The sequence below is a fragment of the Geotrypetes seraphini genome, chromosome 8 (assembly GCF_902459505.1).
Source record: "Geotrypetes seraphini chromosome 8, aGeoSer1.1, whole genome shotgun sequence".
In the NCBI taxonomy this organism is placed as follows: Eukaryota; Metazoa; Chordata; class Amphibia; order Gymnophiona; family Dermophiidae; genus Geotrypetes; species Geotrypetes seraphini.
Genome location: NC_047091.1, coordinates 12,854,629 through 12,867,302, shown reverse-complemented (window position 1 = coordinate 12,867,302; position 12,674 = coordinate 12,854,629). Strand labels below are relative to the sequence as shown.

At 43.8% G+C, this 12,674-nt stretch overlaps 1 protein-coding gene across 7 annotated transcripts in view; it reads right to left on the bottom strand.

Moving 5' to 3' along the window:
* The window catches only part of HIVEP3 (HIVEP zinc finger 3), a 391,298-nt gene that overhangs the window by 62,812 nt on the left and 315,812 nt on the right, over positions 1–12,674 (bottom strand). For all 7 annotated transcript variants that reach the window (XM_033954082.1, XM_033954084.1, XM_033954087.1 and 4 more), the window contains one exon: positions 5,493–11,063. In XM_033954082.1, coding sequence (XP_033809973.1) covers positions 5,493–10,523 — 5,031 coding nt within the window. In that variant the 5' untranslated portion in view covers positions 10,524–11,063. The remainder of the gene's footprint in view (positions 1–5,492; positions 11,064–12,674) is intronic.

Sequence of the window (12,674 nt, the reverse complement as noted above, 5' to 3'; positions counted from 1 at the left end):
CCTAGGATAGTAGACTTGGGGGTGGGTCAGTAGAGTGGGCAGACCTGATGGGCTTTGGCCCTTATCTGTCGTCATCTTCTATGTTTTATCACCAAACACACAAAAGAGAATTTGCACAGGTAACATTCAACTTGGAGAATAATGCAAATAAGGACTATTAAGGGCAGCATGAGAAGATTGTGCAGAAAGAAGTTTTGGGTGTCAACACTAAGATGGTATCCAAGACAACGGCATGAAAGCCATCGCGCTAAGGGCGATTCTAAAACCTAAGGGCCCGATTCCCAAAAAAAATACATCCCAATGAGGACACAGGTGTTTTTTGTTTTTTTTAAACTTTCTAAGGCAGGACATCCACCTTGTAGGCTTCTTAGGCGGCCACCGATGTTGGCGCCCAAAAGGGAATCAGGCCCTGAGTGTGTACATGTTTAGAATGCTAGCACTTGCATGAGTACGTGCATGCATATCTGTGTTAACTGCTAGCAGGGTGCCTAAGAGCAAAAACTTGGCTAACTTACATAGTCTTCCTTTGCATGGGGGGAGGGGGGCATAGGCATGTCTCCCACTTACAAGTGTATCTCACAGAATACTGTATGTAAGTTATGTACATCCCGGATATATTAAGTACCTACACTTAAACCAGCTCTATGGTTGTTTGCTGTCGGTGTAACTGTGGGGATCAGAGCACTTTCTATCAAGATACAGACCTTTTGGAGAACATTACATCGACAACTGAATGCTTTCTTGCTGGCGATGTACCCCGCAGGGGGCAGATTGCTGATTGCTTTACAAAATAGCGGCCATGCCTAAAGAACTCTATAAATTGGTGACACATTGACAGCAGCCAAGATTACTCTGGCTAAACATTGGAAACAGGCGACCACCCGCCTCTGGAGGCTGTTTTTAAGAAAGTGGATTACCATTATTTAATGTCTCAATTGATGGCCTGGAAATATGATTCTTCTTTCCATAAAACTTGGGATGTTTACACGGCCTGGAGGAACCGATTACTGGATGCTAAGACCTCTTCACACCAAACTCAAAGGATCAGCTTGGACTGAATAACCAAGAAGTAGACAGGCCCTGATTCCATTAAAAAAAAAACAAAAAAAAAAAAAGCCAAAAGTTAAGCACCTAGATCAGCATGCATAGCCAATCAAGACATCTAACTGCACAAGCCTTGAACACTTATGATTTTAAAGTGTTTCAGGCTTGTGAAAATGAGGGTGGAGCTTGCAGGAATGGGTCGGGGACAGAAAAAGAACTCATGGAGACAGGAAAATGAGTTCCCGCAGGGACGGGGGAAAAATTTGTCCCCGTGTCATTCTCTAATTACAATACTTGAGCTTCTGTGATGGGTTTTTCCATAAAAGAGCATCTGCAATGGTGTTACATTACAGATTTTGAGAGTTTTGTGATGGTTTTCAATACTGCTCCAGAAGGGACTTACTGATGGTTTTGGAGCATTTAGTCCTATGAGTGAGTAACTGAGTATACAATATTTACCTTCTTTCTTCACCCTGTATATATCCCCTAGCGAATTCTATATTTACTCTATATTTCTACTCATCCTACATATTTATATCCCAATACATTTATCCTATATACATATATAGTACTAGTATCATGCACTATGTTCATTCCAAAACCTATTTAATTACATGCTTATTACCAGTATCGTGCATTATGTTCATCCTAGCTTTACACACTCCTGTTAATTCTACTTATTTGATATAACTTTCAATCCTTAACCTTACTCCTCTGCCCTCCAACCCAGCCAGTTCCCCTTAACTGCATCCATGACATCTTGTTTGTCTGTGTTGCCAGTTTAGATTGCAAGTTCTTTCGAGCAGGGACTGTTTCTTCTTCTTTGTGACTCTGTACAGCGCTACGTACGTCTGGTAGCGCCATAGAAATAATTCATCGTAGTAGAGTGAAGAGTTTCAGTCTTTGGGAAGCAGAGTTGAGATTGTGATGTCATAATGCCTCATTCCACCAATAAGGGTCAACAACTGGTTGTTGCAGAGGCCTGCAACAGGTTCGGGAGGGAGGCGGGTCAACGCTGACCCAAATATAAACCGAGACCCTCCATTTTTGGGCCATTTTTTTGGCCCCAAAATCTCAGTTTATATTCGAGTATATACGGTACTAAGGACATTCCATTTTTCTTTAATTAAGGGGAGAACTTATCAACATGGGCTACTATTAAGATGCATTATTTTACTGCTATTCGCAACTAGGTCTCATTGCAAAAAAAAAAAAAAAGGAAGACATGCTATAACAGCAAGCGTTAGCGGTAAAACACATTTTATCATGATGTGAAAATGACGGTTTATTTTTAACAAGTTTTCATTAGTGAGCAAGATATAAACCATCAACCGTAGAAGAAATTACTGAGCTACACAAGACAAAGTTTAAAGAAAGCAGGATGTCATCTTATAACAGTATGATAAATCATCACCATTTTTAACATTATAAACCATTAACCCTACCCCCCAGCCATACAATAACTAAATATTGATCTGGAGGTGACGAATCCTGTTCCAATTCTCCAATTAACAAGGTTAGAGAGCTTGGATTCTGATAGTTCCCTCACATCAGAATGGCTCATAGTCACTCGCAAGTGAGACACCAGCACGCCGACATTGGAACACAGATAATTTGGCGCAAGACACCAGCACGCCGCGGGAAAACTTACTTTTAAAGAGCTCCGACGGGGGTGTGAGTGGGGAACCCCCCAACTTTACTTCATACTTTTTGCGCTGCCGTTGGGGGGGGGGGTTGGGGGGTTGGAACCCTCCATTATCGAGTAAACTGAACTTTTTCTGATTTTTTAGGAAAAAGTTCAGTTTTCTCTATAATGTGGGGGGTTGCACCCCCCCCTCCCCCAACGGCAGCGTGAAGAGTATGAAGGATTCCCCCCACACCCCCCATCGGAGCTCTTTAAAAGTAAGTTTTCCCACGGCACGCTGGTGTCTTGCGCCGAATTGTCTATGCTCCAATGTCAGCGCGCTTTTGTCCCATCACCCCTCAGAATATCCCCTTCTAAACCCCTACACCTGCCCTAGCAACACCTCCCCCCGGCTTCCCCGTTCTCCCCCTGCACTCACCCCTCCCCCCCCCAAAGAAAAGGGATAGTTGTATAGAACAGTTATTCGTGACTGGAAATCAACCAAACACAGATGTTCCTCTAATATAGTATCGCGAACTGTGTGCCGCGAGACGCAGGGAAGGAGGAGAGGCACTAGCGCTGGCCGACTGCCTACAGGATGTGCTTCTCGCGGCACGTCCTGTAGGCAGTCAGCTGCTGCCAGCGCCTCTCCTCCCCTGGCGCCTTTCCTCCTCTCCACGCCAGGGCCTCCACACACACGCGCGTGGCGATGTCTGCGCACTTCTTGGTGCCCTCGCGCCGCGGCTGCCAGTTTAGTGTGCCCGCGGCTCGTAATGTTTACATGACTCCTTGCCCTTGGCGCCAATGATTGAATGTAAAGGTCCCCAAAGTAAAAGCACCTTTGTTGCTTAAAATTAAAACGTGCCTCCTGGTGTTTTATTAATTGCAAATCACGTAGCCTGTTAATACTGGTGCCCAATTTTGTTAATATACACTTTTTCCGCAGTATGCAAGCTTTCATAGCCAAAATTCGATTATCTTTACCTTGTAAATCTAAAGGCAAGGTTTTGTTGAAGTATAGGTTTCTAGGTATCTAATTAGGGATCTCCAGAAAGACTGTATCCCTGTGCAACTCCAAAAGGCACTGAAAAAAGTATTCAATTGTCATTGACCTTCAAACATACTGGTATGACGACTCCATGCATCCTATATAATCTGTTGACTATCCTATACTTAACTCTACATTTCCTACCCAGTAGGGTATAACCTGAATGAGCAATAGTAGGTCCACTGATATTGTGTGTTGCCAAACTATGTAAGCCTCACCTTGCAGGGGTGGGGGAGGAGATATGTTTTTACTAGCCAGCATTCTTTTGTATAATAAAAATATAGAGACTGGATCTTCAGAGGGCATATCAAATGGTTCAGAAAATTTAGATTTCACACTAGAAAATGACACGGGGACAAATTTTTCCCATCCCCGCAGGAAATCAAATTCCCTGACCCGCCCTCGTCTCATTCCTGTAAGCTCTGCTCTAACCACACTAGCCTCGAACCCTTATGGTTTTAAAGTGTTTGAGGCTTCTGCCGATGAGGACAGAGCTTGCAGGAAATGGGGCAGGGACAGGAAAAGAGCTCGCTGGGACGGGAAAATGAGTTTCTGCGGGGAAAAATTTGTCCTTGTCTCATTCTCTCCAATGCTTAACAGAGATTTGTTCAAAGAGTACCATAGTGGGGGCAATTCTATAAAGGTTGCCCAAATCTGGGCACCAAGCACAAATTCTACAATGACATCTGGTTCCATTATAGAAGAGAACATGGGCATAGCTCCAGATAAGTTATCTGTAACTTATGGATAAGTTAAATGCTAAAGTGCAACAACTCACGGTCAACCAACTACAAGGATACCCAATTTATTGAAAATATATAAATAGCTGAAACATATATAAAAATATATATTGCAAGTCTAACAGAGAGTCCTTTAATCCTTTTTGTACTGGACCCCAACACGATCCGTGTTTCTGCTTGAACAGCCTTCCTCAGGGGTATATGACTGAAGCCCAGTAGATGGCGCCAAAATACAGGTTATAAAACCAATACAGTTTGAAGCCCTGCTGCTCAATGTGGTTCCAAACAAAGAGACACCCCAAACTGTGCATCGAGAGCATTCCTTTTTGGTTTTGTAACCTGTATTTGGGCGCCATCTACTGGGCTTCAGTCATATACCCCTGAGGAAGGTTGTTCAAGCCAAAACAAGGAAAGTGTTGGAGGTCCAGTGCAAAAAGGATTAAAGGACTCTGTTAGGCTTGTTATATTATTTTTGGTATATGTTATATATGTTTCAGTTTTTTATATATTTTCAATAAATTGGTTATCCTCGTAGTTGGCTGATCGTGTCTCTTCTCCACTCCTTTTTTGGTATATATCACTACATTTGGGGTTGTTTTTTTTTTCCTTTTTGTTGTGGGATACAGTCTCCGCTCACCCCATACCATTTAGCATCCAACTGGAACTTTATATGTATGAATGTTACATTTAAAACAACAAAAATTCAAATGATACTATATTGACAAAATAAACAAATACCAAAAACCATTCACAAAAGTCAAAAAAGGAACACCGATTCCAAAACTACTTATTAAACATTTAATGTAATAGTTATCAATAAACCTTAAATCTTATAAATATTTTTTGACTTTTGTGAATGATTTTTGGTGAATGTTACATTCATGCATGTTAAAATGCTAGCAATCTATAATCTTAGTGCACAAAATGGTTCTTATATTTAGGTGCTAAGACTATATCATTTTAATTTAAGAATATAATGGATTAAATCAGTGGCAGAAACAAACAGATAATCAAACTAGACAGACAGACAAATTACCTCTGCCATCTTGGGCTTCCTGGGGCTGGACAGTACGAGCCTCTCTGTTTCCGGAGATGGGGCTGTGGCTGTGGTGTAAATCTCTTTGCTTTGCTTCTGCTTGGATCTTAGAAGTGAAAGTGCTGCCATGGTAGACACACCGGGGAGGTTGGGGTTGTACAAGCTTATGCACCAACTGGCATAGACAGAAGCTCTTTGATCAGCTTGCTGAACGTGATTTGGCTTAATGTAGTTCAAATAGCACCAGGTGACGTTAGTGGTCGTGTGAAGACGTGGAAACTGCTGTACCTTTGTGTCCGTACCGTCATGCGGACTTGCTACCTTCTGAGCAACAGTCGGCAGAGACACTGCGTCGGGAGGGTTGTATTGAGGGTGATCAGAAAGGTCTTGGGAATCTTCCTTTTTCACCTGCTGCAAAGAACACACCCCTTTGTACAGTGTCCCAGACTGTTGCTGATATTTATCCAAGGTTTCAGAGTGAGGAGGCTCCAGGCGGGGCAAGACTGGCTGTAAGGGGCTTGCAATTTCCTTGGAACTCGACAGCTTAGATGTCGAGGTAGGGGGCACCTCTCCCTCTACTCTGCATGGATCCAGTGCGACAAACTGAGATTCATCTGGCCTTTTTCCTTCTTCCGCACTGGGAAGAATCACCAGCGGGAGCTGCAATAATTCCAGTTTTTCATCTGCTTCGGAAACAACTTCCTCCTTCACTCTCTTTTGCTGCTGCGTTTCCATTGTGAGCTCCAGGCTGCCCGCAGGAGATAGCATACGTTTGCTTCCACCGACAGTCGATGGGCCTCCTTCTAACCCCAGCATACTTTCAGATGACAATCCCAGTGGCACGTAGCCCCTTATTTCTGTGGCTGAGAGAGGCACACTTAAAAATGGAGTCTGGAAGAGGCTCTTTTGCCCTTCTGTCACTGGCTGTGCCAAGCTGAAATTTATAGCACAAACACCTTTGGTTTGAACGTCATCCAACTTATGGAGAACAAGAGAAGATGAGCTACAGTCAGACTGGGTGTCCAGAATTTGAGAAACAGTAGTATACATTGCACTGCCGTACGACGGCATCTGAGTCTGAATTCTAACAGGGACTACAAGAGTTACTACAGGTTCTGAATGCTCAGACACAACCACTTCCGACGTTGATTCGGATTCCAAGGGACAGGTAGGAAGAGGCAGGGGATGCAGCCTGCTCACCAAGCTGTACTCTTTACATGGAGAAAGTCTGGAGGCGCCTAGCTGCGGCGACGGCATTGCTTTACTTTGAAGAAAAGGTCCGCCGACATCAGCCGGCAAGGGCAGCGCAAACTGGGACTGTAGCGGCAGAAAAAATGCAGGAGAGTAACGCATAGGCAAACACGAAGGGTGCTGGCTGAAAGGTATCTCAGTGGAATGCGACACCAGTTGGTGGGCAATCTGAAACGGACTTGGATGAAGAAGTGATCGCTGAAGAGGAAGCTGTGGCCCTTGAAGCAGGGAAGATGGTATTTGAGGTATATGAAATGGGGCCGAAAGAATATCAGAGACTCCAGAAGTTGAGAATAGATCTGAAGAGCGCTCCGACTGCTGCAGAAGATGTTGAACTTGGAAAAGAGAGTGCTCGGGTGGTAAATATGTTTTTTCCTGAAGCGTCAATGGCGACACGGGCGGATGAAATACCTGCAGAGCTTCAGTCGATGGATGAGAACACACCGATTTAGGGCTGCCCTTTATTTCACATTTATCACCTGGCTGCTCTCCTTGAGATGAGGAAGGATGAGAAACATTCTTATTTTTAACAGTGGTTTTACTTGAAGGTGACTGTTCTTCCACCTTTTTCCATCCTTTGGGCTTAGCATCTGGATCGTGCTCTGGATGCCTACTAAGTGATGCCTGCCTAACTAAAAAACACTTTCTCCTTTCTTGTATGGTTGAGGACACTGAGGGACATGATGAAGTGGAGGATAAGCTTCCATAGTCAAAAGATTTGCTGCGGTTTTCTGACATCTGAGGAGCATGAGATAAATTTGGAGTCTGTTCTGAAGCAGATCTTCTCATTTCCCTAGAATGATGATGGTGACTTGGTACAGTTAACATGTAAGAGACAACAGGCTTAACTTCTGAAGACTGATCAACACTTTCTGATTTACAATGTTCTTCTCGTTCAAATGATACCGAATGACCTGAAGCATGTGATATACTACTTTCCTGGCTTGGACTTCTAGTGAGAGTTACTGATTCAAAGCTAGATTCTCCAGAAGACTGAGCCATTTCTGCTAGCCGTAGTCTTTTCTTTTTTGGAGGAAGCTTCTCAGCAGGAAGCTGAGCAAGAGTTTGACTCCGCTGTGGCCACTGAAACTCTTCTTTCTCTTGTTCCTTATGAACAGGTTCAGGCTCATTTTCCAGTCTGTCAGGCTCTTCGGTGACAAGGATCTCTGGAACCTGAATATTGGGCTGGCGTACCAACTTTGGCTGCGCAGAATGGGATAGTCGAGTCTTTTGGGCTGGTATTTGTAAGGATTCCTGGAATGCAAATTTCTCATCTCCATCACCACTAAGTTGTTCCATGGATTCTGATTTTTCAAAAGAGCTGGTGTGCTGGATAACAGATATCTCTTTTGAGGTTGCTCTTTTTTCTGAGCTCTCCATACTCGAGCCTTGAGTCGGAGATCTGTAATGGAGGCCTTCGCTTACGTCTGACAGAGGCTTAGATTCACCTGCATCTGCTAGTGATTTAACAGTATCTATGGCCAAGTTCAAAGTAGTATCAGATGTAGCTGGTTTAGTGAACTGACTTGCTTGGCCGATACTTGACTCGGGTGTGTCAAAGACTGGTGGATCTTCGTCATCTCCTAGGCTCTTTTCTTTACGTCTTTTTCTTAGAGGTGTAAGTTCCAAACCAGGTCCCAGTTTATAATGCATTGTCTGTGACCACGTATCATGCTCTGTAAGAACTTTTCCAGTTTCCGAAGGGTGAGATCCCGTAGAAGGCGACTTGATGATTTGTAATTCCGAACAATAATACTTCTTGTGGGTTTCATAATTATCTTTTTTCTTGTATTTAGCACCACATATACTACATTCGTATAGCAACCCTTTAATTTTAGGACCTTTCCTTGACTTTTTGGAAGGATCACTTTCCTTGGCTTCATGCTCTTCCTCCAATCTGCAGACGGCATCTCTACCTATTGAGCTCGTTTCTTCTGTACTGTACTCCATTCCCAAAGGTAGCTCAATTGCTGGTTGTCGTCTTAACATTCGAGGGTGTGAAGAGAACACTTGGCTGCGGCTTACATCGGGCGCCATAACTCTGTCATCAAATGAATAGCTCACTCTAAATGTATGCGGGGAACTTGCAGTGCACGTAGCAGAAGGCATCGAGTGACTTCTTAGGAGAGGCGCTGTCTCTGTGGCACAGTGAGATTGCTGATGCGACAAGAATGATTGTTCAGGCTTATTTTTATCACTGCGAGTTGGCAACAATTTAGACGTCTCCAACTGGCCACTAGACACAGAAGATTTGACATCGAACTGAAACGGATCTCTAAAGACACCAGGCTTCGGAGATTCGATGCTGCTACGCCTGGATAAAGAACTCCTCCTGGGTTTCACGCTATCTATTTCGCTGGTATCTACAACAGCTTCGTTAATTGTAATTAATTTGGTGATGTGTTCAATAACCTGCGTTCTAGGCATGGAGAGCGGCACCACGTTGGATTTTTCTTCGCCAGAAACCTGCTGTATTCCCTGGGTGGTTGTTGGGGCTAAAACTGCAGTTCGCTGTCCGATCCTCCCGCACTTTCCCAAAATAATTTCAGCGTAAGACTTTGCGTTTGTATTGGGTGGGCTAATCTGTTGTTCAGCACTCTCCGAGCGTGAAAAGTACCCAGACTCCGTGCTCCCTTTACTCCCAGGGCTAAGAAAAGTCTGTTCACCGATCACCTTCTTCCTTTCACTCAATCGGAGTGCAAGCTTTTGCTTTATCGTGTGCATATTTTCAGATTTCTGGCTTGAAGGATGTTCAAGAATTGGCTCCACAAACTGGGTATTGTCTTCCAGGGACTGAGATAAACTGGAATGCGATGATGAGTAGAATTCATGGCTAGCACTTTGGCTTTCAGTACCGTACATGCTACTAGATGAGAGACTGTGCTTTTGCCTGTGTGGCAAATCAACCGGATGACTTGACGTCACACTGGTTTCCTCCTCAGACTCTGTGCTTTCACCTTCTGTAGGCTCTTCAAATTCCTCCCCACCAATCCTTTCCAAGTCCAAACAAGGATACATCTCTGGCCCAACTCCCGAGGCCAGTCCAGCTTTTATTCTGTGAGCGTGCGATTTCCTGTGTTTGTACAAATTGCTTTTTGTTTTGAAAGAGAAGCCGCAAGGAATGCAGGGGTACGGACGTTCACCTGTGTGCGACCTGATGTGTTTTTGGAGAACACTAGGCTTGGCGCAAGGTCGACTGCAATATTGGCAAATGTATTTTCCTGGCTTCTGGGGTTTCTTTTCTCTCTTGTGCACTTCTTCAGATTGCTTTAGAGAAATTTGAGAGGGCCGGTGGACAAAAACTTTCTGGACAGATGGCAAATCCTCTCTAGGAATGACAGATGGATGGGATGGAATGAGCTGGCTGTGGGCATGAGGTCCAGAGGATGTAAAGGATTGAGAAGGGCCTGGCTGTAGTGGATCTACCAGATGCCAAGCGGGTCCTTCAAGGCTATACTCTAATTTTCCAGGAGATTCAAACGCTGGTGACGCTGGCCGCTGCTCAAGCTTTGAAGCATGGTGTAAGTGCTGAAACGAGGAACATTTAGGCTGCCTTGGCCGTCTGACTTTTTTCTGTACTCCCTCTCTAGGTGCCTTCAATGGGGAAGAGAAGTGCTGCAGTGATGCACCAGTGCCACTGGGTGTGTCCTGTGAAACAGCGGAAGTGCTTTCCTGACCTGCCAAAGAAACACTCTCTTGCAAAGCCTCTCTTTTCGCAAACCTCTTCCTAAGACCTTCTGCAGACTTTTTTGTGCTCTTCTGGCCTTGTTCAGGCTCCATGACCTTGAAAAATGGACTCAGGCTGCTATTTTTGGAAGGCCTCGGCAGCCTTCATTTATTAATGATAAAAAAAAAAAGTATCCTCCTCACAATCCCTGTTCTGTCTGCATTAGTGAGAAGTGGTAGCCACCAATGACAATGTAAGGTTTTAGAAAAGCATTACTTGTAGCTATTTGATTTAAAAAAAAAAAAAAAAAAAAAGAAAAGGTGTTTTCAGCTCAGCAAGGCTCACGTTGGAAATGCATGACAAGCTACTTCAAAGAGTGAAAACTTTCCAATACTTTTAGTCCAAAAATGTTTCCTGTAAAGTTGGATAAGGATTTAAACCTAGCCATTTCTTTACTAGTTGAAAATGGCAAGCCTTCAAAGGGAAAATGACCTGCAATGTCTCTTTATCATGAAGGACTTTGAGAATGTAAGACTTTAGTGTTCATTTCAGCCATATTTGCTCTTCTTCGATAGAAGAAGATAATTCTTACGCTGGCTCTGTGTTTTCTGCATTTGATCTCCGAAGCACTCAGTCAAGTACCTCCCACATTTCTGTAACAACAACAAAAAAAAAAATATAAAAAAAAAAGATGTAAAAAAGAGCCTCACAAAGAAAAAAATATATATCACTGCATTTGCAACAAAAGCTTTCATATCTATAGAATTCATAGGCAGGGAGGGTAATTTTCAAAAACATTCCTGCAGGTAAAATAGTGTTTTATGCACTATAGAACTTTTATTCACTCTCAGTGGAGGTATCCTTGAGAGGGAGTATGCTGCCCTGAAAAGCCAAAACACGGTGACTCCAATTTTTGTCAAAACTCGCCAGACGTCCAGCACTTACTGTGTATTTATTAATATGGAAGCCATTTAAGGTTTGGATGCATTTTCAAGCCTGCAGCAAAAGTCCGATGGGAGATATGACAAGCCAGAACACAGTACTGTATTAGTTTTGGTTAAGAATTACATCATGGGGCTTTATTAAAAGAAACCAGCTTTTTGGACTTTTCTCTTTATTTAGTCTCAATAGTTACCTGTGTTGGATTTTCAGGGCAGTACAGAGCAGATGGTGTTACAACATGCATAGTTTTGTAAATTCAAGGCAGCAAAACAAGGAGAGAAGGGAGGTCCCCAACCTAATCTGCAGTAGACAACCAACCAAGAGCAAACAAAACAAAACTGCAGATCTGTACAAGACGACTCATTGTAGTTAGTGAATATTGACTTTGCTTAAATCTTGCTGCTACTCTACATTTTTTGTGACTTTTTTTGTTTTCCTTTTTTACCATGGACCCCTGACGAAGGTTTGTCCGAAACACGGACCGTGTCGGGTCCCTTGATTGGTAAAAGGGTTTGCATATATTTATTTTGTCACAATAAATTTCGCCTACGTCTTGTACAGATCTGCAGTTTTGTTTTGTTTGCTCTTAGTTTTGTAAATTCAGCACTAATGAGTCTAGTTGGAAAAAGGACCAGCAGAAAAAGTGAGTACAAATCTCCGTGAGCAGTTTTTCTTAGGGAACTGCTAATGTGAAAGTAGACGAGTCCTTACAGTTTGAAAACTGATGCAAAGTCTGCGGGCAAAAAGCATCCATGAAGTACACAATATGGGCATCAGTGGCGTACTAAGGGGGGGGGCAGTCTACTCCTTTCTGCCCCCCCCAGCTTCTTCCTCACCCTTTCCACTGCTGGGTGTGCGTATTGCTTCCCTTCCCCCGTAACTCTGTAACAACCCCCCCCCCCCCCAAAAGCTGTCGCGCCAGCGTCAGCTCTTTCTCCGATGCCACTTCCTGGACCCGCACAACTAGGAAGTGACGTTGGAGGAAGAGCCGACGCTGGTGCGTTAGCAGGTTGGGGGGGGTTGCTACTATCGCACCAGGAATGTTACAGAGGTATGGGGGACCGGAGTTCCCTACCCCTGGTCTAAGTGCTTTGAAAAGAGCCCCTTTACTCCTTAATCTATGAGATATGAGCCAGAGGCAGGAATTGAGCCCAGATCATTTTTACCAGCCCACTATACCTACCCATGGGATCACCAGGCCGTTTGTTCAGGAATTACAGCCATTCTGAAAATCACAGTTCCAAAGCAAAAGCTCTATTTAGAGAAACAAGACCCCCCCTCCCCCTCCCCCTTTTCATGTCCTGGAGAAGATAAAGAGAGAG